The sequence below is a fragment of the Tyto alba genome, unplaced genomic scaffold, assembly GCF_018691265.1.
Source record: "Tyto alba isolate M040663 unplaced genomic scaffold, T.alba_DEE_v4.0 Super-Scaffold_23, whole genome shotgun sequence".
Classification (NCBI taxonomy): Eukaryota; Metazoa; Chordata; class Aves; order Strigiformes; family Tytonidae; genus Tyto; species Tyto alba.
This window is the reverse complement of record NW_024881297.1, coordinates 30,645,002-30,669,984: the sequence shown is the minus strand read 5'-3', so window position 1 is coordinate 30,669,984 and position 24,983 is coordinate 30,645,002. Positions and strand designations below refer to the sequence as shown.

The 24,983-nt window shown below is 67.9% G+C and overlaps 2 protein-coding genes across 6 annotated transcripts; one reads left to right on the top strand and one right to left on the bottom strand.

Annotated features, from left to right (window-relative positions):
* The first annotated feature begins 3,739 nt into the window (after positions 1–3,739).
* LOC122153818 (dynactin subunit 2-like) lies at positions 3,740–12,988 on the top strand. Of its 3 annotated transcripts, XM_042797131.1 has the most exons (16): positions 3,740–3,831; positions 4,603–4,671; positions 5,861–5,869; positions 6,921–6,926; positions 7,770–7,866; positions 7,958–8,019; positions 10,939–11,037; positions 11,121–11,281; positions 11,378–11,525; positions 11,617–11,682; positions 11,760–11,798; positions 11,920–11,997; positions 12,109–12,180; positions 12,287–12,389; positions 12,503–12,594; positions 12,678–12,988. In XM_042797131.1, exons 1-16 carry the CDS (start codon positions 3,796–3,798, stop codon positions 12,762–12,764), a joined length of 1,224 nt encoding a protein of 407 aa, XP_042653065.1. In that variant the 5' UTR covers positions 3,740–3,795; the 3' UTR covers positions 12,765–12,988. The 3 variants fall into 3 exon arrangements, with proteins under 3 accessions (XP_042653065.1, XP_042653066.1, XP_042653067.1); XM_042797132.1 differs by lacking the exon at positions 5,861–5,869; XM_042797133.1 differs by lacking the exons at positions 5,861–5,869; positions 6,921–6,926 and having other exon boundaries at positions 3,741–3,831.
* Positions 12,989–15,223: 2,235 nt separating this feature from the next.
* LOC116959956 (dynactin subunit 2-like) lies at positions 15,224–24,362 on the bottom strand. 3 transcript variants are annotated; one of them, XM_042797128.1, is made up of 16 exons: positions 24,172–24,362; positions 23,271–23,339; positions 22,073–22,081; positions 21,017–21,022; positions 20,077–20,173; positions 19,904–19,965; positions 17,175–17,273; positions 16,931–17,091; positions 16,687–16,834; positions 16,530–16,595; positions 16,414–16,452; positions 16,215–16,292; positions 16,032–16,103; positions 15,823–15,925; positions 15,618–15,709; positions 15,224–15,534 (listed from the first exon to the last, which is right to left on the bottom strand). In XM_042797128.1, the coding sequence occupies exons 1-16, from the start codon at positions 24,205–24,207 to the stop codon at positions 15,448–15,450; spliced, it is 1,224 nt and encodes a 407-aa protein (XP_042653062.1). In that variant the 5' UTR covers positions 24,208–24,362; the 3' UTR covers positions 15,224–15,447. The 3 variants fall into 3 exon arrangements, with proteins under 3 accessions (XP_042653062.1, XP_042653063.1, XP_042653064.1); XM_042797129.1 differs by lacking the exon at positions 22,073–22,081; XM_042797130.1 differs by lacking the exons at positions 21,017–21,022; positions 22,073–22,081 and having other exon boundaries at positions 24,172–24,361.
* Between the last annotated feature and the right edge of the window lie 621 nt (positions 24,363–24,983).

The following is a 24,983-nucleotide window of genomic DNA, read 5'->3' as shown; positions in this document are numbered from 1 at the left end:
CCCAGGGCCAGCACAGCTCATCTAGTTCCACCAGTCACTAAACACGTATCCGTGGCCCTCAGCCCTCTGCCCCGGGAAGGGCCCCCAGCTCTGCTGACACTGCCAGTGCCAGGACAGGACCTGGCCATACCGGGGCTGGGGATCTCTCTGGGGGTGCCCCGGTGTGCCTGCACCCCCCCCGCAGCCGCCACCAGCCCCTGCAGCTCCCAGGGTGGCCGGCCCCGCTGGGACTCCTGCCCCAGGACGCAATGGGCAGCGGGTATGGGGGCTGTCACAGTGCCCTGGCACCAGCACCGTCCCCCTGGGGCTCCCAGTGGCCCCCAGACCCTCCCTGTTCCCCCCAGTTCCCGTGCCAGTGTGCTGCCAGGACCCGGTGCCACCGCCCAATGCTTCTGCATTCTCCCAGTGCCCTCTCAGCTCCCTCGTGCCCTCAGGCTCACCAGTTGCACCAGCCGCTCCCAGTTCCCTGGCACCGGTTCCCTAGATCTGCTCTTGGCCCTGGACGGGCAGGAGATGGTGGGCAGGCAGGGTCCTGAGAACTCCGGGCAGAAGTGGGGGGAACACAGGGCCCTGGGGGACACAGCCAGATCCCTGGGGACTCCCAGGGGGCCCCCAGCCCTGCTTTGGGCAGGGACTGATCCAGAGGCTCCTTGGGGGCTGAGAGGCACCCACAGGTGCCAGGGGGGGTGGGGGGGCGGCAGGGAAGCCCGGCTCCCAGCAGTGGCTGGTGCCTGTGCCGTACAGCTTCGCCACCCCCCAGGCACCCTGGGGCCAGGGTCCCGTCCCGGGCTGGGGGTGGTCCCAGAGGGTGGAGGGGTCCCCAGAGCCACGCAGGTGGGTGCTGTGGGAGCTGGGATGGGAGCAGCGGTTCTGTCAGCCAGAAGAGTGGTTGGGCTGCTTGCCGGGGGGAGATGGGCTCCGCGGTGCTGGGTGGGGGGCCCAGGGGAGGAGGCTTTTTAGGGACTGGGGTGCCTCATGCTGCAAGGCTCAGGCAGAGTCAGAGTGATGGAAGTGGGGGCCGGCAGTGATGGCTGCGGGGAGCGACAGGGGCTCTCCGCTCCGGGTGTGTGGATGGTGTCAGGGCTGGCAGGTTTTCCCCGTGCCAGGCACAGGGGAAGCATCGCCCCGGCCCCTGCCTGCAATGGGGCAGTGGCTCAGGGTCCCCCCGGACCCCCACGCAGCTCCCGTAGCCCTGCACCCCCCGGCAGAGCTGGCTGGGCAAGGGGTTCCCCGTGCCCCTTCCTCCCAGCCCTGGGCGCGGAGAGCAGGGGCTGCGCAGGGGAGCTTGGGGTGCTGGAGGGGCACAGCCTGGCTTGGCCCGTTCTCGGCACATCCCTGGGAGATGGAGCCGCAGAAGTGACCGGGGGTCTGCGGCGGTGATGGTGGTGGTGGGCAGGCAGCCCTGCACCCAGCACCCACAGCCCTGGGCACCCCCCGCCACCTCTTCCCCCTGCGGCCCTCACCCTCATCCTGGGAAGGAGCACCCCAGAACCCCTCGGGTGACAAAGGGCACGGGTAGAGCTCAGCTCCTGCACCCAGCCCTCGCCTGCACCAGGCTCCCCAGCTGCAGGCGACAAAATGCCCCAGGGCAGCGCCCCCCCACCCTCCTGGGGTCACCCCTGGGGTCAGGGGGTGCAGCAGAGTCCCCTCGGCCCCCCAGGGACGCTGACCTGGGGGTGAAGACGGCCGCAGACACCGAGTGCAGCAAAGGGGTGGGAAAGAAGTGGGGAGCCCCTCTGGCACCCGCTACCCCCCAGGACATGCCAGGACACACGTGCCAATGTGTCCTTGTGCCCCGCGCACACGTGCCTGTGCACACGCCGCCCGCCCGGCGTAAGCACTGGCCCAGGTGTGCGCACACACGTGCACGGCCACGCTGCTTGGTACAGGCATGCGTGTGCACACATGGCCCCTCTCCTGCTGCCTTGTCCACACACACCCCCTTGCACAAGCAGTCTTGCACACACACACCTGTGTGCACATCCCTTTCACACACACACTTGCAGACATGCACCCTTGCACACACACCCATCCTTGCACATGCACCCCCTTACACACAAATACTCTTTCACACATGCCCCCCTTGCACACACACACTCTTGCACACGTGCCCCCTTGCACTCACGCACTCTTTCACACACACACACACCCTTGCACAAACACTCTTGCACACATACACACACCCTTGCACACAAATGCTCTTACACACATACCCCTTCCATACATGCATGCTTGCACATGCATCCCCTTGCACACAAATGCTCTTGCACACACACCCCCTTCCACACATGCATGCTTGCACATGCATCCCCTTGCACACAAATGCTCTTGCACACACACACCCTTGCACACACGCATCCTTGCACACACGCATCCCCTTGCACACAAATGCTCTTGCACTCATGCATCCCCTTGCACATACACACTCTTGCACACACGCACCCTCTGGCGCACACACTTCCTTGCACACACGCACTCTTGCACACGTACCCTTGCACTCACACACTCCTGCAGGCATGGACCCTCACACACACACACTCCTGCACACACGCACCCTTGCACACACACCCCCTTGCACACATACCCCGCCTTGCACAAGCGCCTGCAGTTGCCACAGGCCCCAAAGATGAGTTCCCTGGAAGCCCAGCTTCTCCCCCCATCACCCACAGAGCTGTTTTGGAGAGGAGGCCGCCCCCCTGCAGTCAGGGTGGGCTCTGTGTGCGGGGGAGGCGTGATGCCGCCCCACCGATCCCCAGTGCATAACCATCCCACGCATGCTCTGCTACGCACGGGGACCCTGTCACGTGCGACGTGGGGGTCCCAGGGGTCTCACACTGCAACGTGAACAGAACAGGACCGGGGGGGTCGAGGCCCCTGAGCGGCAGGGACCCTCTGAGAGCGGGCTGCTGGGGGCAGGCACGGCGCCAGCGCACCCCAGTCCCTCGGGACGTGGGTGCTGTGAGCTCTGCAGGCAGCTGAGCACTGCACAGCCCTCTGCTTACAGCCCCTCTCCAGCATGGTGGGGAGAGAGCTGGGAGGGTGAAAGTGCAGGGGTGCATGAGGTGAGTAAAGAGAGTTTAGCAAAAAAAAAAAGTAAAAAAAAAAAAAAAAAAAACGTGAAAAAAAAACAAGTGAGGCAGAAAAATAAAGAAATAATTGCTCATCACCAGCCAACCAACGGCCGGTCAGCCCGCGAGCAGCGGCGGTCCCAGCAAACAACGGCCGTGACGTGCTCAGCGTGCAGACACACTGCACCTTGCCCAGGTCCCCCCCACGCACGACCGTGGGCGCCCGGTGCCCACCTGGAAACGGGCGGGGCACCAGCTCACAGACCGCGTGCTGCGCTCGGTCCCGCCGGCGGCGCTGGCGTCCTCGGGAGCGGCTGGGGAGCCGGGACTCGCCGGGGGGGCGCGGGGCCAGCTCGGGGGGACCGCGAGGAAAGCGGGCGTACAGGGGGCACAGGCGACCCCAGACCCACGGAGCGCGCCCCACCAGCGGCACCCCCACGGGCAGCAACCTGTAGCCTCTCCCCGTGCCGCGGCCCGTGAGCACCCTCCGTGGGCGCCCACCCGTGTGCCCCCCCCCGTATCCAACCAGTTGGTATCTCACCCGGGCCTCCCCCGCCCTCTCCCCGCGTCTCCAGGCCCGCCCTCGCAGGCCCCGCCCCCGCGCCCTCCTTCACCCGCCCACCCCGCGCGCGGCTCTCGCGAGATCGAGGCCGGCGGCCCCGCCCCTGCCCCCCTTTTCCCGGCCCACGGCACCGACCCCGCCCCGCCCCGGTACCGACCCCCGGCCATGGCCGACCCCAAGTACGCCGACCTGCCCGGCATCGTGAGTGCGGGGGCGGGACGGAGGGGGCCGGGGGGTCTGAGGGGCTCGGGGGGGCCCTGAGGATGAGGGGTCGGGGGGGCCCGTGAGGTGTCTGAGGGGTCGGGGGGGCCCTGAGGATGAGGGGTCGGGGGGGCCATGAGGTGTCTGAGGGGTCGGGGGGGGCCCGTGAGGTGTCTGAGGGGATCGGGGGGCCGAGAGGAGAACGGGGGGGTCCGGCGGGGCGGGGCGGGACTGAGGTGGTCTGAGGGGATGGGGGGATCTGTGGGGCCTGAGGAGATCGGGGGGGTCTGAGGGGAACCGTGGGGATCGGCGTGGGGACTGGCGGGGTGGGAGGGGTTTGGGGGGTCTAAGGGGATCCGGGGCCTTGGGTCAGGAAACGGGGCATCTGGGGAGACTGTGGGTGTGGGAGGGGGCTGCCAGGGGGATTGGAGGCGTTTGGGGTGTCGGAGGGGATCTGAGGAGGCTCGGGGTGTAAGTGGTGTGTTTGAGGAGCTGGGGGGTGCCGGGGACTGCCGGGGGGAGGGGGAAAGGGCATCTTGGGGGGGTTGGGAGTAGCTGGGGCGTTTGGAGTTGTCAGGGGGAACGAGAGCAGTAAGTGGGGTGTCTGGGGACATCGGGGAGTCCGGAAGGTACATTGGGTCTTTGGGGAGAGGGGGGGTGTCTGGGGTGAGGGGGCGTCTGCAGCCGTTTGGGGCAGCTGTGGGGTATTTGATCATAAATGGAAAATAAATCAGCCGAGGCAAGCCGGGGGTTTCACTGTTTGTGCCCCAGGCCAGGAACGAACCTGACGTCTACGAGACCAGCGATGTCTCCGAGGACGACCAGGCGGAGTTCGAGGCGGTAAGGCCTGGCCGGGGCCGTGCCGCGGGGTGGGGGGGAGCGACTGCTCGTGCCCCCGTCCCACAGCCAGACTGGCACCGTGGCAGGGAAATGGCTCCTGTCCCCGCTCGCGCCCCTGTGCTGCCGCGTCCCCCCCGCCGACGTGTTCCAGCGAAGAGCCAGCCCCATCTCTCAGCCTGCCGCTGCTCAGGGCGGGGGTCAAGAAGTGAGGGGAGGGTGCAGCCCCCGCCCCACGCAGGGTGGGCATCCCCGTGTCTGTGTCCATGTCCTGCACGACACGGCCGAGGACAGCAGAAGCCAGCCGGGCCGGCCAGCCCTCCCTCCCCCTTGGCTTTGCATGGGCAGCCCAGGGAGGACAAAGGGGGCCTGTGAAGGCCAGTTCCCCCCAAAAATCAGCTCCTAATGCTGGCGGGGCCCTGCAGACCAGCCCCGTGGCAGACTCTGCTGTGCCCAGGCAGTGGCCGTTCCTGCTGCACGGCGGCTCAGATGTGGAGTGACACTGTGGCTCGTCCTCGAGGCTGACACGGCCCGAGGGGCGCACCCGGGGCTGCGTGGTGACCCCCGGCTCTGCTGGTGAGGCCGAGCGCTGACGAGGGCTCATGGATCGCTGCCCAAATGGCTGCTCGGACCCCCCTGGGCCCCGCTTGGCCGGCACGCGCTCCCGGTTGGCCTGAGCCTGGGTGGGGGGAGCTGGGCCCTGGCAGCGCAGGGGGGAGAGCTGGCTTCTCCCCGGGGTGCAGCTGGCGTTTGTGGGGGACGTGGGGTCGGTGTGGCCCCACCGGGCATGGGCTGGCACGGAACCGTGTGCTGCGCATGGTGCAGGGGCACAGCAGGCTCGCGGCCCCCCATTCTGAGTAGGGTAGAGAGATCCCTTGTGAGAGCCAGAGCAGCAGGGTGGATTGAAACGGGTTGTTTCCACCCAAAGTTGCCCCCATCAGGCCTCGGTGATGCCCAAACGGAACCCGAGAACAGAGTGGTGCCACAGCGGCGCCGCCCCCGGTGTCTTCCCTCCGTGCCACCTTGCTGCGGGCGGGAGGCGAAGCGTCACTGGGGTTTTGGTTGCTGTCGTCTCCTCTCCTGGAAGCCCCTCGCGCAGCTTTGTTGTGTTTCCCGGCTCTCGTGCGCTGAACTGACCTGAGTTTTCCCACTGCTCTTCCCCTCCCTGCTCCCCACCTTGCCTGGACACTAGTTTGCACAAGTAAGCCCGTTTGCTGCTTCTGGTTCTGCATGCCGTTTGGGGTTGGGTTTGCATGCAGCCGGTGTGCACGGAGCCCCGCAGCCGCTGCCTGTCGCTGCGTTGCCTGCTCGCAGCTGTGGGTCACCCCGCTGTGGGGCAGAGGGGAGGCACCGGCAGCGGCTGTGGGTCCCAGGGCGCGACATGCTGCTGCTGCCGCCTCCCTGCTCTCCCTCGCCCTCTCTGCATCTGCCCTGCCTGGCTGCATGTGCTGTCCCCCCTCGGGACACCCAGGGACCCCCTGGCCCTCCACAACGGGTCTCAGCGGCCTCGTGCCCCCCCGGCAACGCTGCCTGCGCAGAGGGGTGCTGCCCAGGGCCGGTCGCTGCCGTCCCTGCGCAGCCTGTCCTGCCAGGCTTTGCAGCGTGCTGTGGGGCTGGGCAGGACCCGGGCAGTGAGGGGGGGCTGCGCTGAGCCCCCTCCCTGCTGCCAGCGCGGCACGGGGCCGGCTGCTCAGCAGGGGACAGTGTGTGCCCCTCCAGGGACGGGCTTTGGGGTTTTTCCCCCCAGGACCGCAGCCAGTGCCTCCCTCCTGCCCGTGGGCGCCCCGTGGAGCCGCGGGGCTCCGAGCTGCTCGGTGGGGGCCCGTCCTGGCCCGGGCTCTGCTCCCCGTCCCCAAGGGGGGAACAGAAGAGCCGGAGCTGAAGGGAGGCTGTCAGATCTGAGGCTCATCTGCGTCCCTCCCACCCTGCGCTGGGCCCCGGGACCTCCCCTCACGGGGTCCACGACCCGCGCACCCCCGCTGCCCTGGGGTGCCCGGTGGAGGGGTGCAGCCTTCCGCTGCCCCGGCCCGCGCCGCCGCTGCCCCCGCCGCTGCCCTCTCCACGCTGGCAGCCCCCACGTCCCGCGCGGCTCCTGAGCCCTCGCGCGGGGCCAGCCCAGCTGCAGCCTCGGCGCAGGGCCGTGGGGGACAGCAGGCCGTGCATGGGACAAACCTTCTAACGCCGTTTTTGTCTCTCTCTCCCCGCTCTCCTCCTAACTTTGCTCTGACTTTCTCACCTCTGGGAAACGCAAGGAGCTGGTAAGAGCCCGTCCGTCGGCCGCCGTAACCCTGCGCTCTGCTCGGGGCGCTCGCCGCTGCCTCCCCACGCCCGGCCGGTCCCCCCAACGCTGCTGGCGCTGCTCCCGCTGCTCTCACCCCTCCTTGCCCCCTCGCAGCGTGCCAGGGCTCCCTGAAAGCACTCCAGGCTGTGGCCGGGCACAGGGGCTGGAGAGGGGCTGCCATGGCCCAGGGCAGCAGGTGGGGGGGCCCTTTGGGTGCCTCCCACGGGGCCAGGGCCCCCCCGAGCCTGGCGGCAGGCAAGGAGAGCCCAGTCTCAGTGTCTGCACTCGCCCGGCCAGGCTCCGGGCGAAGGCCCGTTGGCCTTGTAGGGGTTGAAGTCCCGCAAGCTGCCCGATGTCCCCCGAGTGGTGGGAGCCGCCCTGGAAGGCGGCCGTGGGGCAGCTCCAGCGCTGCTGGGCCAGGGCCGCTCTGGCTGCCCGCGACGCGCGTGGGCTCTGCAGCTGCTTCCCAGGTGCTGGTTGTGGGGCTGCCAAAAGGCTTCCAGCCTCAGTGTGTGCTCGTGCCTCTGGCCCCGCTGCCAGGCCCTCGGGGGGGGGTTTCCTGCCTGCCAGCCCGGGCCAGGGGTCTGATGTCCCCCCGCACCAGGGCCTGGGTACGTGCTCGGTTCCATCCTGGCGTGTCATTCCCTGGGGGCTGTGCCTTCATCCTGGGGAGGATGGGGCCAGCTTCACCGCCCACCCCGTTACTGTCCATCCTCTCCCCAGTGCCAGCCCCGATGGCTGCTGGCGCTGCAGGGAGGCGGCAGCTCTGCCGACAAACCCTCGTGGCTGCCTCGTCCCTAATGGCGAGCGTTGTGTGCAGGAGGAGCTCACCAGTACCAGCGTGGAGCATCTCATCATCAACCCCAACGCCGCGTACGAGAAGTTCAGGGGCAAACGCCTGAGCACCAAGGGAGTGGGTGAGCCAGGGGGTTTGGGGAAGGGAGGGCTGTGGGGACCCTGAACTGACCCCAGGGAGGGCACAGCCGCCCTTTATTTTTCCTCTTCCAGATTTTTCCGATCGCATCAGTAAGCCTAGGACAACGGGCTACGAGTCTGGAGAGTATGAAATTGTGAGTCCAGAGCGTATGGGAATGTGAGCCGCCCCAGTGCATGGTCCCTCGTCCCCCCTTGCCCCACAGTGACGTCCCTGCTGCGAGCCACAAATCACGCAGAATCCCAGTGGGGTGGAGGTGTGAAGGGACCCTCTGAAGGTCATCTGGTCAGTTTGTGCTCATGGCCTCTGCTGCCAGCACGGACACCGCCCAGAGCCGGGTACTGGTGCAGCCTCCCCTTGAGGACTGTGTGCGGTGCTGGACCCCTTCATTTAAGACGGCCACGAAGGTCCTCAGATGTGTCCAGAGAAGGGCAGCCAAGCTGGGGAAGGGCTGGCAGGCATTTCCTGTGAGGAGCAGCTCAGGTCTCTGGGTTTATCCAGTTGAGAGTAGAGAGGGAGGTGCTGGGATCTTCTCCCTAGGATACAGTAGTAAGACATGTGGGAATGGTTCAAAACTGCCGGGGAGGACAGTAGGATGCATTTCTTTACTGAGGGGGTGGTCAAACACTGGAGCAGGTTTCCTGGAGAGGTGGTTGATGCCACATTCCTGTCAGTGTTTAAGAGGCCTTTGGACAACGATATAATAACAAGCTTTAACTTGTGGCCAGCCCTTAAGTTGTCAGGCAGTTGGACTAGATGATCAGTGTAGGTCTCTTCCAACTAGTCTTCTCCTCCCCTCCCTTCCCTTGGCACCCTCCCTTCAGGTATTGGTAAGACACCCCAGAGCCTTCTCTTCTCCAGGCTGGACAGTCCCAGCTCTCTCAGCCTTTCCTTATAGGAGAGATGCTTCAGCCCCTTCGGCATCTTTGTGGCCCTTGCTTGGACTCTCTCCAGTATGTCCACGTCTCTCTCTTACTGGGGAACCCAGAACTGGACACTGCACTCCAGGTGTGGCCTCAGGAGTGCTGAGGAGAGGAGAAGGATCACCTGCCTCAACCGCAACACTCCTAATGCTGCCCAGGACACCGTCAGCCGCCTTGGCTGGATCGTGTTTAGCTCGGTGTCCACCAGGGGCCCTGGGGCCTTTTCCAGAGCTGCTTCCCAGCTGGGTGGCCCCCAGCATACGCTGGTGCTGGGGCAGTTCCACCCCAGGAGCAGGGCTTTGTGCTTCCCCTCAGTGAGCTCCAGTGGGCCCGTCTCTCAAGCCTGTCCGGGTCCCTCTGGACGGCAGCACGACCCTCTGGTGTCTCAGCCGCTCCTCCCAGCACGGTGTCACCTGCCAATTTCCTGATGGTTCACCCCGCCCCGCCACCCAGATCATTCAGGAAGATGTTAGAGAGGATCGCACCCAGCACCGACCCCTGGGCGCGCTGGTCATTACTGGCCCCCAAGCAGACTTTGGGCCGAAGGCCACCTCCCTCCGGGCTTGTCTGCGGCCAGTCCCGATGCAGCTCACTGCCTGCTCCTCCAGCCCGGAGCTCAGCAGCTTCTCCTGGAGGATCCTGCGGGGGACAGCGTCAGGCTTTCCTGCAGACCGGGCAGACGATGCCCAGTTCTCTCTCCCTGTCTACCAGGCCAGTCGTTCCACTGTAGAAGTTTATCGAGTTGGGCAAGCATGACTTGCCCTTGGTGAAGGCCTGCTGATTTCTCTCGATGATTTTTCTGTCGTTGATGTGCCTGGAAATGGTGTCCAGGAGTAGCTGCTCCATCGCCCTGCCACGGAAGGAGGAGAGGCTGCCCGGCCTGTGGTTGCCTGGGGCCTCCTCCTTGCCCTGCTTGACGATGGGGCTGATGTTGGCTTTCCTCTGGCACTTCTCCCCGTCACTGTGACCCATCGGCGATTGTCGAGCGTGGCCTTGCCGTGCCATCAGCCAGGTCCCTCGGCCCTCGCGGGCTCATCCCCTCTGTGCCCGTGCACTCAGGAGTGTCCGGTTTCGCCCAGTATTCCCTGGGCTGATCCTCCTCCGCCACGGGCACACCTGTCTTGCTCCAGCCTTTCCCTGAGCCACTGTGGCTGGTGATCCCTGACGGCCGGCTGGGCTGGAGGCGAAGGCAGCTCCCAGTGCTTCCAGTGCCTCGCCCCGTCCTGCGTGCGTGCCCAGGCCCCACGCCTCATTCAGGAGCGGGTCCCCACGTCCCCTCGCCATCCTTCTGTCCCCGGGGTCTCCCAGAAGCCCTTCTTGTTGCCTCAGACCTGACTGGCCGGGTTGAGTTCCAGCCAGGCTCTGGCTCTCCGAGCCTCATCCCTGGCTGCTCCGGCAATGTCTCTGTCCTCGTCCCAGGTTCCCTGTCCCTGCTCCAGCCTCTGCCTCCTTCCTTTCTGCGTCTGGGTTTGGCCAGGAGCTGCTGTGCGCCCAGGCAGCCTCGAGGCATTTTTTTTTTTTTCCCGACTGCCCACTCTGGGGTCGCGGCCCTCTGGAGCTTGGAGGAGGTGATCCCTGAACGTCAGCCAGCTCTCCCGGGCCCCTCTTCCCTCCCACTGCCCGGTGCCAGGGGACTCTTCCAAGCAGACCTTTGCAGAGGCTGGAGCCTGCTCTGCTGAAGCCCAGGGCTGTGAGCCGCCTCCTCCCCACGCTCAGCATCCTGCACGCCCCCCTCTCACGGCCGCTGCAGCCCAGGCTGCCCGAGACCTCCCCATCCCCAGCGAGCCCCTCCTCGGTGGCGAAGGTGAGCTCCGGCGCAGCCCCTCTCCTCCCCGGCCGCCCGTCCATCGGAGGAGAGGCGGACGCTGTCATCGCTGTGCTTGGGAGCCTCCTGTGCTGCCGGCGTGTCCCTCGGGCAGGTCCCTGCAGCCCCCCGTGAGGACCCTGTGACCGTGGGGCTGCTCCCGCCGGTGTGTCGAGGGCCTCACCTGCTGCTCCCCCCCACCCATCCCTTCTCCTGCCTGTCTGGGTGGGCGCCGAGCAGTGGTGTGCCGGCACCCCCCCGCCCTGGGCGCCAGGTGCCACGGGCCAGCCGTGCGCCCCCGCCCGACCCCCAGCTCCTCTCCCTGCAGCTCGGCGAGGGTCTGGGCACCAAAGAGACGCCCCAGCAGCGGTACCAGCGGCTGCAGCACGAGGTGCAGGAGCTGGTTCGGGAGGTGGAGCAGATCCAGGTGAGCGCCAGCCCTGCCTCGGGGGCCCGTGGGGAGGCTGTGCCTGGGGGGTGACGCGGCTGCCTTTGCTCCCCCTGCCGCAGAGCACGGCAAAGGAGTCGGCGGCGGCGGAGGAGCTGACGCCCATGGCCTTGGCCAGGCAGGTGGAGGGCCTGAAGCAGCAGCTGGTCTCCAGCCACCTGGAGAAGCTGCTGGGCCCCGGCGCAGCGGTCGACTTTGCCGACCCCGATGGCGCCCTGGCGAGGTGAGCGGGGTCCTGGGACCCCGGGGGGGCGGGGGGAGGCTGCCCGTGTCCCCGCGGGGCGCTGCGGGGCCCCGTGCCCACCGTCTCCCTGCCCAGGCGCCTGCTGCAGCAGCTGGAGGTGGCCAAGTGCAGCAAGGCGGCGGCGGGGAAGAGCCCCGCCAAGGGCCCGGCGCCCGCCGGCGACGCCGTCACCTTCGAGCTGTACTGGCGGCCGGAGCAGGACCAGTTTGCCCAGACGGCCAAGGTGAGCGGGGGGCGGCGGGGGACCCGTGCCTGGCCCCGGAACGGGCTGTCCTGCCGCCTCAGCCCTCATCTGTGCCCCCCCCCGCCCCCAGATTGCGGAGCTGGAGAAGCGGCTGGCGCAGCTGGAGGCGACGGTGCGCTGCGAGCCCGACAGCCAGGTGAGGGGCCGGGGGCTCCTGCCCTGCCACTCGCGTGCCCCACTCCCACCCCACTGACGCGATTTCCTTCCCCGCAGAACCCGCTGTTGGTCGGGCTGAAGGGCAGCAGCCTCGTGGTGAGTCGGGCAGGGGGTGGGGGGCTCGCAGGGTCCCTCCCCCCGGGCTGTGCCTGTCAGGCTCGGGGGGGCAGCGCCAGGGTGCTGCCGTGCCCCCCCTCACCCTGCGCCCCGTCCCCAGGAGACTGTGCAGGTGCTGCAGGCCAAGGTGAACATCCTAGATGTGGCCGTGCTGGACCAAGTGGAGGCCCGGCTGCAGGTGGGTGTCGTGGGGCCGGGGGAGAGCCGCGGGGCAGCCCTGGCCCAGGCAGTGAAATTGGGGGCGGGCACCGCTGGATTTGGGGTCTCACGTCTGCTCCCCCCTCCCCAGAGCGTCCTGGGGAAGGTGAATGAAATAGCCAAGCACAAGGCGACTGTGCAAGATGCCGACACGCAGAGCAAGGTCAGGGCTGGTGGGTTGGGCCCCCCGAGGCGGCCGCAGGGGATACAGGGAGCCCCCCCTCCAGCCCACGCTGAACCCCTGCTCCTCGCCCGGCCCCGGCCCCCAGATCCACCAGATCTACGAGACGATGCAGCGCTGGGACCCCGTGGCCAGCACCCTGCCTGACGTCGTGCAGAGGCTGGTGACCCTGCGGGACCTGCACGAGCAAGGTGAGGGGGGGCAGGAGGGGCTGGTGGGGCCGGCAGCGTGGTGGGAGCGGGAGCGTTTCGGCGGGGGGGTCGCTGCTCCGCGGCCCAGCACCGAGCTGGCTCCTGCCACGCAGCCACCCAGTTCGGGCAGGTCCTCGTGCACTTGGACACCACGCAGCAGGAGATCGCGGCTGCTCTCAAGGACAACACGGTGCTGCTGGCTGAGGTGGGTCCCCCGTGCGCCTGCCGGGGCGGAGTGGGGTCCCCCCCCACCCCCCCGCTCACCCCCCGCCCCCCTCACCTGCCCAGGTGCAGAAGACCATGAAGGAAAACCTGGCTGTTGTAGAGGACAACTTTGCAGACATTGACGCCCGCATCAAGCGGCTGCAGAAGTGAGGGCAGGCTGGAGACCCCGCCAGGCCAGGGGGCCCTGCGAACCCCTGGGAATCGCTCCCTCCCCCCCGCAGGTACCAGCCCCCACTTGTATATACCCTGGCTCTGCCCCCACACACAGGGTGGGGGTCTGGAGGGCTCCCCCCCACCCCTCCATTCCCGCCTCGGGGCAGGGTGGGGGTCTCTGCGCCCGCCAGGTTCACCCCAATAAACAGCTTAGCTCTAAATGCAGCCGCGTTGGCATCTCCTTCGGGCTGGGGGGCACGGGGGGGGGGGCCCAGCCGCCGGGTTTTAAAACGTATCTTTTAATGGTGCATCCCCCCCGCCACCTCCTCCAGCCTCCTGGTTGCACTAAATCCTATCGCTGCCGGAAAGCTGCGACCCCCGGGGGGAACGACCCTCCCCGAGCCTGAGATAATGGGGGGCAGCGGGAGGTGCGGGGTGGGCTGTGGGCCCGGAGCCCCCAGCTGCGCCTGCCAGCACCGATCCTGCCCCCCAGCACAGGGCCGTCCCTGGGGTGGGGGCTGCCGCTGGCAAGCCGGGCTGGAGCCCGGGGGCAGTTGCCGGCCCAGGATCTGGTGAGGGTGGCCGAGCCGTGGCAGGATGGGTGCCGGGCCGGGGCACACGGGGCACTGGCTGCATTTGCCTCCCACTCGCTCGGCCCCGTGGCCGCGGGAGAGGCTGGATGCACGCAGCTGTGCCCTTGCAGGGGAGGGTCAGCTCAGGGAAAACTTTTGGAAACGGGACATACATGAGTGCACAGGCACAGATGACCCCAAAACCATGCAGAGGTGCCTGCACAGAGCTCACCCCAAGGGCAACCCGTGGGCGGGGGTGTGCAGCCCCCTGTGGGTATCTGTGCTGGGTTTCTGATGCAGGGTTTTTGGTAGCAGGGGAGAGGCCCCCTGTGAGAACCTTCTCAAAAGCTCCCCGGGCTCCAAGTCAGACCCCGCTCTGGCCAGGGCCGAACCCATCAGCGACGGGAGAATGGAGTTAAGGAGGAAAACCTGGGAGGGGGTTGGGGCTCGCGAGGAGGAGTTGTGAGGAGGACAAACACCCAGGTCGGTGGAAGAAAAGAGGAGGAGGAATCGGGGGAGGTGTGCGGGAGCAGAGACCCCTGCGTCCCGGGGGGAGAGGGCAGGGCCGCCCACCCTGCCACCCCTGGAGGTCCATGGTGGAGCAGGGGCCGGCCTGCAGCCTGGGAAGGAGCCCACCCCGGGACAGGCGGCTGCACCTCGTGGAAGCCGGGACTCTGAGGGGAGAAGCGGCCCCGCTGTTGTGGTTCGGCGCTGGGAGGGCTGCGACACACGGGGGGCCCACGCCAGAGCAGCGTGGGAGCGGCTGCGGCCCGTGGGGAGGACCCACTGCCGAGGAGGTTCCCGGAGGAATGTCTGCAGTGAGAGGGGAGCCCCGGGGAGCTGGGGAGGAATGTGCGGTGCTCCCCCACCTCCCGAGAAGGAAGGAGCGGCGAGCTGGCTGTGACCCCCATCCCCTGCCCCCTGCGCTGCTGGGGAGGTGGAGAGGTGGGGAGCAGAGCTGAGCCCGGGGAGAAGGGAAGGGTGGGGAGGTGCTCTTGGGTGTGGTGGCACTTCGCACTGTCCTATTCTGTTAAGTGCTGTTGTGGTTAGGGTCTGAATTAAATTTATGTTCTTTTTCTTCCCCTAACAGGTCTCTCTTTTGCTAGTGACCAGTGACCATACTGGGTGAGCCGTGAGCCATCCCTCCATGTCCTTACCTGGATTCTGAAGCCCTTTTCTTTATATCTTCTTCCCATTCCAGAGAGGGAAGGGAAGAGCAAGCGCCTGCGTGGGGCTCAGTTGCCCTCTGGGCTCAAACCACAACAGTACCCACCCGCTCACCCCCTGTGTGGACTCCTGTGAAACCCAGCATGTGTGGAAGGGGGTATGTATGTGTAAGAGTACTTGTGCAAGGGTGCGTGTGCGGACAAGGCAGCAGGAGAGGGGCCACGTGCACACGCATGCCTGTACCAAGCAGCGTGGCCGTGCACGCTTGTGCACACACATCGGCCGGGGCTTACACCGGGCGGGCGGCGTGTGCACAGGCACGTGTGCGCGGGGCACAAGGACACATTGGCACGTGTGTCCTGGCATGTCCTGGGGGTAGAGGGTGCCAGAGGGGCTCCCCACTTCTTTCCCACCCCTTTGCTGCACTCGGTGTCTGCGGCCGTCTTCACCCCCAGGTCAGCGTCCCTGGGGGGCCGAGGGGACTGTGCTGCCCCACAGCCCACCCCGCACCTCCCGCTGCCCCCCATTATCTCAGGCTCGGGGAGGGTCGTTCCCCCCGGGGGTCGCAGCTTTCCGGCAGCGATAGGATTTAGTGCAACCAGGAGGCTGGGGGAGGTGGCGGGGGGGATGCACCATTAAAAGATACGTTTTAAAACCCGGCGGCTGGGCCCCCCCCCCCGTGCCCCCCAGCCCGAAGGAGATGCCAACGCGGCTGCATTTAGAGCTAAGCTGTTTATTGGGGTGAACCTGGCGGGCGCAGAGACCCCCACCCTGCCCCGAGGCGGGAATGGAGGGGTGGGGGGGAGCCCTCCAGACCCCCACCCTGTGTGTGGGGGCAGAGCCAGGGTATATACAAGTGGGGGCTGGTACCTGCGGGGGGGAGGGAGCGATTCCCAGGGGTTCGCAGGGCCCCCTGGCCTGGCGGGGTCTCCAGCCTGCCCTCACTTCTGCAGCCGCTTGATGCGGGCGTCAATGTCTGCAAAGTTGTCCTCTACAACAGCCAGGTTTTCCTTCATGGTCTTCTGCACCTGGGCAGGTGAGGGGGGCGGGGGGTGAGCGGGGGGGTGGGGGGGGACCCCACTCCGCCCCGGCAGGCGCACGGGGGACCCACCTCAGCCAGCAGCACCGTGTTGTCCTTGAGAGCAGCCGCGATCTCCTGCTGCGTGGTGTCCAAGTGCACGAGGACCTGCCCGAACTGGGTGGCTGCGTGGCAGGAGCCAGCTCGGTGCTGGGCCGCGGAGCAGCGACCCCCCCGCCGAAACGCTCCCGCTCCCACCACGCTGCCGGCCCCACCAGCCCCTCCTGCCCCCCCTCACCTTGCTCGTGCAGGTCCCGCAGGGTCACCAGCCTCTGCACGACGTCAGGCAGGGTGCTGGCCACGGGGTCCCAGCGCTGCATCGTCTCGTAGATCTGGTGGATCTGGGGGCCGGGGCCGGGCGAGGAGCAGGGGTTCAGCGCGGGCTGGAGGGGGGGCTCCCTGTATCCCCTGCGGCCGCCTCGGGGGGCCCAACCCACCAGCCCTGACCTTGCTCTGCGTGTCGGCATCTTGCACAGTCGCCTTGTGCTTGGCTATTTCATTCACCTTCCCCAGGACGCTCTGGGGAGGGGGGAGCAGACGTGAGACCCCAAATCCAGCGGTGCCCGCCCCCAATTTCACTGCCTGGGCCAGGGCTGCCCCGCGGCTCTCCCCCGGCCCCACGACACCCACCTGCAGCCGGGCCTCCACTTGGTCCAGCACGGCCACATCTAGGATGTTCACCTTGGCCTGCAGCACCTGCACAGTCTCCTGGGGACGGGGCGCAGGGTGAGGGGGGGCACGGCAGCACCCTGGCGCTGCCCCCCCGAGCCTGACAGGCACAGCCCGGGGGGAGGGACCCTGCGAGCCCCCCACCCCCTGCCCGACTCACCACGAGGCTGCTGCCCTTCAGCCCGACCAACAGCGGGTTCTGCGGGGAAGGAAACCGCGTCAGTGGGGTGGGAGTGGGGCACGCGAGTGGCAGGGCAGGAGCCCCCGGCCCCTCACCTGGCTGTCGGGCTCGCAGCGCACCGTCGCCTCCAGCTGCGCCAGCCGCTTCTCCAGCTCCGCAATCTGGGGGCGGGGGGGGGCACAGATGAGGGCTGAGGCGGCAGGACAGCCCGTTCCGGGGCCAGGCACGGGTCCCCCGCCGCCCCCCGCTCACCTTGGCCGTCTGGGCAAACTGGTCCTGCTCCGGCCGCCAGTACAGCTCGAAGGTGACGGCGTCGCCGGCGGGCGCCGGGCCCTTGGCGGGGCTCTTCCCCGCCGCCGCCTTGCTGCACTTGGCCACCTCCAGCTGCTGCAGCAGGCGCCTGGGCAGGGAGACGGTGGGCACGGGGCCCCGCAGCGCCCCGCGGGGACACGGGCAGCCTCCCCCCGCCCCCCCGGGGTCCCAGGACCCCGCTCACCTCGCCAGGGCGCCATCGGGGTCGGCAAAGTCGACCGCTGCGCCGGGGCCCAGCAGCTTCTCCAGGTGGCTGGAGACCAGCTGCTGCTTCAGGCCCTCCACCTGCCTGGCCAAGGCCATGGGCGTCAGCTCCTCCGCCGCCGCCGACTCCTTTGCCGTGCTCTGCGGCAGGGGGAGCAAAGGCGGCCGCGTCACCCCCCAGGCACAGCCTCCCCACGGGCCCCCGAGGCAGGGCTGGCGCTCACCTGGATCTGCTCCACCTCCCGAACCAGCTCCTGCACCTCGTGCTGCAGCCGCTGGTACCGCTGCTGGGGCGTCTCTTTGGTGCCCAGACCCTCGCCGAGCTGCAGGGAGAGGAGCTGGGGGTCGGGCGGGGGCGCACGGCTGGCCCGTGGCACCTGGCGCCCAGGGCGGGGGGGTGCCGGCACACCACTGCTCGGCGCCCACCCAGACAGGCAGGAGAAGGGATGGGTGGGGGGGAGCAGCAGGTGAGGCCCTCGACACACCGGCGGGAGCAGCCCCACGGTCACAGGGTCCTCACGGGGGGCTGCAGGGACCTGCCCGAGGGACACGCCGGCAGCACAGGAGGCTCCCAAGCACAGCGATGACAGCGTCCGCCTCTCCTCCGATGGACGGGCGGCCGGGGAGGAGAGGGGCTGTGCCGGAGCTCACCTTCGCCACCGAGGAGGGGCTCGCTGGGGATGGGGAGGTCTCGGGCAGCCTGGGCTGCAGCGGCCGTGAGAGGGGGGCGTGCAGGATGCTGAGCGTGGGGAGGAGGCGGCTCACAGCCCTGGGCTTCAGCAGAGCAGGCTCCAGCCTCTGCAAAGGTCTGCTTGGAAGAGTCCCCGGCACCGGGCAGTGGGAGGGAAGAGGGGCCCGGGAGAGCTGGCTGACGTTCAGGGATCACCTCCTCCAAGCTCCAGAGGGCCGCGACCCCAGAGTGGGCAGTCGGGAAAAAAAAAAAAAATGCCTCGAGGCTGCCTGGGCGCACAGCAGCTCCTGGCCAAACCCAGACGCAGAAAGGAAGGAGGCAGAGGCTGGAGCAGGGACAGGGAACCTGGGACGAGGACAGAGACATTGCCGGAGCAGCCAGGGATGAGGCTCGGAGAGCCAGAGCCTGGCTGGAACTCAACCCGGCCAGTCAGGTCTGAGGCAACAAGAAGGGCTTCTGGGAGACCCCGGGGACAGAAGGATGGCGAGGGGACGTGGGGACCCGCTCCTGAATGAGGCGTGGGGCCTGGGCACGCACGCAGGACGGGGCGAGGCACTGGAAGCACTGGGAGCTGCCTTCGCCTCCAGCCCAGCCGGCCGTCAGGGATCACCAGCCACAGTGGCTCAGGGAAAGGCTGGAGCAAGACAGGCGTGCCCGTGGTGGAGGAGGATCAGCCCAGGGAATACTGGGCGAAACCGGACACTCCTGAGTGCACGGGCACAGAGGGGATGAGCCCGCGAGGGCCGAGGGACCTGGCTGATGGCACGGCAAGGCCACGCTCGACAATCGCCGATGGGTCACAGTGACGGGGAGAAGTGCCAGAGGAAAGCCAACATCAGCCCCATCGTCAAGCAGGGCAAGGAGGAGGCCCCAGGCAACCACAGGCCGGGCAGCCTCTCCTCCTTCCGTGGCAGGGCGATGGAGCAGCTACTCCTGGACACCATTTCCAGGCACATCAACGACAGAAAAATCATCGAGAGAAATCAGCAGGCCTTCACCAAGGGCAAGTCATGCTTGCCCAACTCGATAAACTTCTACAGTGGAACGACTGGCCTGGTAGACAGGGAGAGAGAACTGGGCATCGTCTGCCCGGTCTGCAGGAAAGCCTGACGCTGTCCCCCGCAGGATCCTCCAGGAGAAGCTGCTGAGCTCCGGGCTGGAGGAGCAGGCAGTGAGCTGCATCGGGACTGGCCGCAGACAAGCCCGGAGGGAGGTGGCCTTCGGCCCAAAGTCTGCTTGGGGGCCAGTAATGACCAGCGCGCCCAGGGGTCGGTGCTGGGTGCGATCCTCTCTAACATCTTCCTGAATGATCTGGGTGGCGGGGCGGGGTGAACCATCAGGAAATTGGCAGGTGACACCGTGCTGGGAGGAGCGGCTGAGACACCAGAGGGTCGTGCTGCCGTCCAGAGGGACCCGGACAGGCTTGAGAGACGGGCCCACTGGAGCTCACTGAGGGGAAGCACAAAGCCCTGCTCCTGGGGTGGAACTGCCCCAGCACCAGCGTATGCTGGGGGCCACCCAGCTGGGAAGCAGCTCTGGAAAAGGCCCCAGGGCCCCTGGTGGACACCGAGCTAAACACGATCCAGCCAAGGCGGCTGACGGTGTCCTGGGCAGCATTAGGAGTGTTGCGGTTGAGGCAGGTGATCCTTCTCCTCTCCTCAGCACTCCTGAGGCCACACCTGGAGTGCAGTGTCCAGTTCTGGGTTCCCCAGTAAGAGAGAGACGTGGACATACTGGAGAGAGTCCAAGCAAGGGCCACAAAGATGCCGAAGGGGCTGAAGCATCTCTCCTATAAGGAAAGGCTGAGAGAGCTGGGACTGTCCAGCCTGGAGAAGAGAAGGCTCTGGGGTGTCTTACCTGAAGGGAGGGTGCCAAGAGGACCGAGGCTGGCTACTCTGAGTGGTGCCCTGGACCAGGACCAGGGACCATGGGCAAAAACTGCACCACAGGAACTTCCCCCTGACTATCAGGAAAACTTTTTCACTGAGAGCAACTAAGCACCGGCAAAGGTTGCACAAAGTCATGGTGCGGTCTCCATCCTTGGTTATATTCAGAAGCTGCCTGGACATTTTCCCGGGTAACAGGCTCTAGGTGAACTGAGCAGGGAATTGGACCAGATGACCTTCAGAGGCCCCTTCCCACCTCCACCCCACTGGGATTCTGTGTGATTTGTGGCTCGCAGCAGGGACGTCACTGTGGGGCAAGGGGGGACGAGGGACCATGCACTGGGGCGGCTCACATCCCCATATGCTCTGGACTCACAATTTCATACTCCCCAGATTTGTAGCCCGTTGTCCTAGGCTTACTGATGCAGTCGGAAAAATCTGGAATGGAAATAGCAGAGTATCACCCCAAAATACCGAAGACACCTGTGCCCTCCCTGGGGTCAGTTCAGGGTCCCCACAGCCCTCCCTTCCCCAAACCCCCTGGCTCACCCACTCCCTTGGTGCTCAGGTGCTTGTCCCTGAACTTCTCGTACGCGGCGTTGGGGTTGATGATGAGATGCTCCACGCTGGTACTGGTGAGCTCCTCCTGCACACAACGCTCGCCGTTAGGGACGAGGCAGCCACGAGGGTTTGTCGGCAGAGCTGCCGCCTCCCTGCAGCGCCAGCAGCCATCGGGGCTGGCACTGGGGAGAGGATGGACAGTAACGGGGTGGGCGGTGAAGCTGGCCCCATCCTCCCCAGGATGAAGGCACAGCCCCCAGGGAATGACACGCCAGGATGGAACCGAGCACGTACCCAGGCCCTGGTGCGGGGGGACATCAGACCCCTGGCCCGGGCTGGCAGGCAGGAAACCCCCCCCCGAGGGCCTGGCAGCGGGGCCAGAGGCACGAGCACACACTGAGGCTGGAAGCCTTTTGGCAGCCCCACAACCAGCACCTGGGAAGCAGCTGCAGAGCCCACGCGCGTCGTGGGCAGCCAGAGCGGCCCTGGCCCAGCAGCGCTGGAGCTGCCCCACGGCCGCCTTCCAGGGCGGCTCCCACCACTCGGGGGACATCGGGCAGCTTGCGGGACTTCAACCCCTACAAGGCCAACGGGCCTTCGCCCGGAGCCTGGCCGGGCGAGTGCAGACACTGAGACTGGGCTCTCCTTGCCTGCCGCCAGGCTCGGGGGGGCCCTGGCCCCGTGGGAGGCACCCAAAGGGCCCCCCCACCTGCTGCCCTGGGCCATGGCAGCCCCTCTCCAGCCCCTGTGCCCGGCCACAGCCTGGAGTGCTTTCAGGGAGCCCTGGCACGCTGCGAGGGGGCAAGGAGGGGTGAGAGCAGCGGGAGCAGCGCCAGCAGCGTTGGGGGGACCGGCCGGGCGTGGGGAGGCAGCGGCGAGCGCCCCGAGCAGAGCGCAGGGTTACGGCGGCCGACGGACGGGCTCTTACCAGCTCCTTGCGTTTCCCAGAGGTGAGAAAGTCAGAGCAAAGTTAGGAGGAGAGCGGGGAGAGAGAGACAAAAACGGCGTTAGAAGGTTTGTCCCATGCACGGCCTGCTGTCCCCCACGGCCCTGCGCCGAGGCTGCAGCTGGGCTGGCCCCGCGCGAGGGCTCAGGAGCCGCGCGGGACGTGGGGGCTGCCAGCGTGGAGAGGGCAGCGGCGGGGGCAGCGGCGGCGCGGGCCGGGGCAGCGGAAGGCTGCACCCCTCCACCGGGCACCCCAGGGCAGCGGGGGTGCGCGGGTCGTGGACCCCGTGAGGGGAGGTCCCGGGGCCCAGCGCGGGGTGGGAGGGACGCAGATGAGCCTCAGATCTGACAGCCTCCCTTCAGCTCCGGCTCTTCTGTTCCCCCCTTGGGGACGGGGAGCAGAGCCCGGGCCAGGACGGGCCCCCACCGAGCAGCTCGGAGCCCCGCGGCTCCACGGGGCGCCCACGGGCAGGAGGGAGGCACTGGCTGCGGTCCTGGGGGGAAAAACCCCAAAGCCCGTCCCTGGAGGGGCACACACTGTCCCCTGCTGAGCAGCCGGCCCCGTGCCGCGCTGGCAGCAGGGAGGGGGCTCAGCGCAGCCCCCCCTCACTGCCCGGGTCCTGCCCAGCCCCACAGCACGCTGCAAAGCCTGGCAGGACAGGCTGCGCAGGGACGGCAGCGACCGGCCCTGGGCAGCACCCCTCTGCGCAGGCAGCGTTGCCGGGGGGGCACGAGGCCGCTGAGACCCGTTGTGGAGGGCCAGGGGGTCCCTGGGTGTCCCGAGGGGGACAGCACATGCAGCCAGGCAGGGCAGATGCAGAGAGGGCGAGGGAGAGCAGGGAGGCGGCAGCAGCAGCATGTCGCGCCCTGGGACCCACAGCCGCTGCCGGTGCCTCCCCTCTGCCCCACAGCGGGGTGACCCACAGCTGCGAGCAGGCAACGCAGCGACAGGCAGCGGCTGCGGGGCTCCGTGCACACCGGCTGCATGCAAACCCAACCCCAAACGGCATGCAGAACCAGAAGCAGCAAACGGGCTTACTTGTGCAAACTAGTGTCCAGGCAAGGTGGGGAGCAGGGAGGGGAAGAGCAGTGGGAAAACTCAGGTCAGTTCAGCGCACGAGAGCCGGGAAACACAACAAAGCTGCGCGAGGGGCTTCCAGGAGAGGAGACGACAGCAACCAAAACCCCAGTGACGCTTCGCCTCCCGCCCGCAGCAAGGTGGCACGGAGGGAAGACACCGGGGGCGGCGCCGCTGTGGCACCACTCTGTTCTCGGGTTCCGTTTGGGCATCACCGAGGCCTGATGGGGGCAACTTTGGGTGGAAACAACCCGTTTCAATCCACCCTGCTGCTCTGGCTCTCACAAGGGATCTCTCTACCCTACTCAGAATGGGGGGCCGCGAGCCTGCTGTGCCCCTGCACCATGCGCAGCACACGGTTCCGTGCCAGCCCATGCCCGGTGGGGCCACACCGACCCCACGTCCCCCACAAACGCCAGCTGCACCCCGGGGAGAAGCCAGCTCTCCCCCCTGCGCTGCCAGGGCCCAGCTCCCCCCACCCAGGCTCAGGCCAACCGGGAGCGCGTGCCGGCCAAGCGGGGCCCAGGGGGGTCCGAGCAGCCATTTGGGCAGCGATCCATGAGCCCTCGTCAGCGCTCGGCCTCACCAGCAGAGCCGGGGGTCACCACGCAGCCCCGGGTGCGCCCCTCGGGCCGTGTCAGCCTCGAGGACGAGCCACAGTGTCACTCCACATCTGAGCCGCCGTGCAGCAGGAACGGCCACTGCCTGGGCACAGCAGAGTCTGCCACGGGGCTGGTCTGCAGGGCCCCGCCAGCATTAGGAGCTGATTTTTGGGGGGAACTGGCCTTCACAGGCCCCCTTTGTCCTCCCTGGGCTGCCCATGCAAAGCCAAGGGGGAGGGAGGGCTGGCCGGCCCGGCTGGCTTCTGCTGTCCTCGGCCGTGTCGTGCAGGACATGGACACAGACACGGGGATGCCCACCCTGCGTGGGGCGGGGGCTGCACCCTCCCCTCACTTCTTGACCCCCGCCCTGAGCAGCGGCAGGCTGAGAGATGGGGCTGGCTCTTCGCTGGAACACGTCGGCGGGGGGGACGCGGCAGCACAGGGGCGCGAGCGGGGACAGGAGCCATTTCCCTGCCACGGTGCCAGTCTGGCTGTGGGACGGGGGCACGAGCAGTCGCTCCCCCCCACCCCGCGGCACGGCCCCGGCCAGGCCTTACCGCCTCGAACTCCGCCTGGTCGTCCTCGGGCAGGTCACTGGTCTCGTACAGGTCAGGTTCGTTCCTGGCCTGGGGCACAAACGGGCTCTGGTGAAACCCCGGCTCACCTCAGCCATTCGTTAACCATTTATGATCAAATACCCCACATCTGCCCCAAACGGCTGCAGACGCCCCCTCACCCCAGACACCCCCCCAATCTCCCCAAAGACCCAATGTACCTTCCGGACTCCCCAATGTCCCCAGACACCCCACTTACTGCTCTCGTTCCCCCTGACAACTCCAAACGCCCCAGCTACTCCCAACCCCCCCAAGATGCCCTTTCCCCCTCCCCCCGGCAGTCCCCGGCACCCCCCAGCTCCTCAAACACCCCACTTACACCCCCAGCCTCCTCAGATCCCCTCCGACACCCCAAACGCCTCCAATCCCCCTGGCAGCCCCCTCCCACACCCACAGTCTCCCCAGATGCCCCGTTTCCTGACCCAAGGCCCCGGATCCCCTTAGACCCCCCAAACCCCTCCCACCCCGCCAGTCCCCACGCCGATCCCCACGGTTCCCCTCAGACCCCCCCGATCTCCTCAGGCCCCACAGATCCCCCCATCCCCTCAGACCACCTCAGTCCCGCCCCGCCCCGCCGGACCCCCCCGTTCTCCTCTCGGCCCCCCGACCCCTCAGACACCTCGGGGCCCCCCCGACCCCTCATCCTCAGGGCCCCCCCGACCCCTCAGACACCTCAGGGCCCCCCCGACCCCTCAGACACCTCACGGGCCCCCCCGACCCCTCATCCTCAGGGCCCCCCCGATCCCCTCAGACACCTCAGGGCCCCCCCGACCCCTCAGACACCTCAGGGCCCCCCCGAGCCCCTCAGACCCCCCGGCCCACTCCGGCCCGCCCCCGCACTCACGATGCCGGGCAGGTCGGCGTACTTGGGGTCGGCCATGGCCGGGGGTCGGTACCGGTGCGGGGCGGGGGGAGGGGATGGTCGGGGACAGTAACGGGGGGTCGGTAACGAAGGGGTGGGGGGGGGGGTCGGTAACGGGGTCGGGCCGCGGTGCGGGAAGCACCGAACAGGGGCGGGGCCGCCGGCGTCGATCTCGCGAGAGCCGCGCGCGGGTTAGGCGGGGAAACGGAGGGAGCGGGGGCGTGGCCTGCGCGGGGGCGTGGCCTGCGCGGGGGCGTGGCCTGCGCGGGGGCGTGGCCTGCGCGGGGGCGTGGCCTGCGCGGGCGGACGGGGAGAGCCGGCGGGGTTGAGGGGGAGACCCGGGAGGGGCACCCACGAGAGGGGCACCCACGGGATGGACACCCACGGGAGGGGCACCCACGGGATGGACACCCACGGGAGGGGCACCCACGGGATGGACACGGGGGGCGCACATGGGTGGGTGCGCAGGAAAGGGGCGCCCGGGTGTGCGCCCACGGGGGGGGCGCACGGGCTGGGGCACACGGAGGGGCTGCAGGCTGCTGCCCGTTGCGGTGCCGCTGGTGGGGTGCGCTCCGTGCAGGCGCGCTGCGTGGGCCTGAGGGTCACGGAGGGGGCGGAACTCCCTGACTGCGCATCCGTGCCCCCCCGCCTGGACCCCCGGGCTAGGCAGGGCCACCAAGGACACGAATGTGCCCGGCCTCAGCGCCGGGCGGGGAGCGGCATGAGTCAGGACTGCGGGCGTCTCGCGTGGGGGAGGGGAGCGGAGTGGGGGTGCTGAGGGGGTTGGCCCTGCG

Coding starts and splice junctions, on each gene's coding strand:
- LOC122153818 (XM_042797131.1), top strand. CDS start 3,796: ATGGCCGACCCCAAGTACGCCGACCTGCCCGGCATC. Junction 11,282..11,377: donor CCCGATGGCGCCCTGGCGAG/GTGAGCGGGGTC, acceptor CTCCCTGCCCAG/GCGCCTGCTGCAGCAGCTGG. Junction 11,799..11,919: donor TGAAGGGCAGCAGCCTCGTG/GTGAGTCGGGCA, acceptor CCCCGTCCCCAG/GAGACTGTGCAGGTGCTGCA.
- LOC116959956 (XM_042797128.1), bottom strand. CDS start 24,207: ATGGCCGACCCCAAGTACGCCGACCTGCCCGGCATC. Junction 19,966..20,076: donor CCTGAGCACCAAGGGAGTGG/GTGAGCCAGGGG, acceptor TTTCCATTCCAG/ATTTTTCCGACTGCATCAGT. Junction 16,596..16,686: donor AGTTTGCCCAGACGGCCAAG/GTGAGCGGGGGG, acceptor CCCCGCCCCCAG/ATTGCGGAGCTGGAGAAGCG.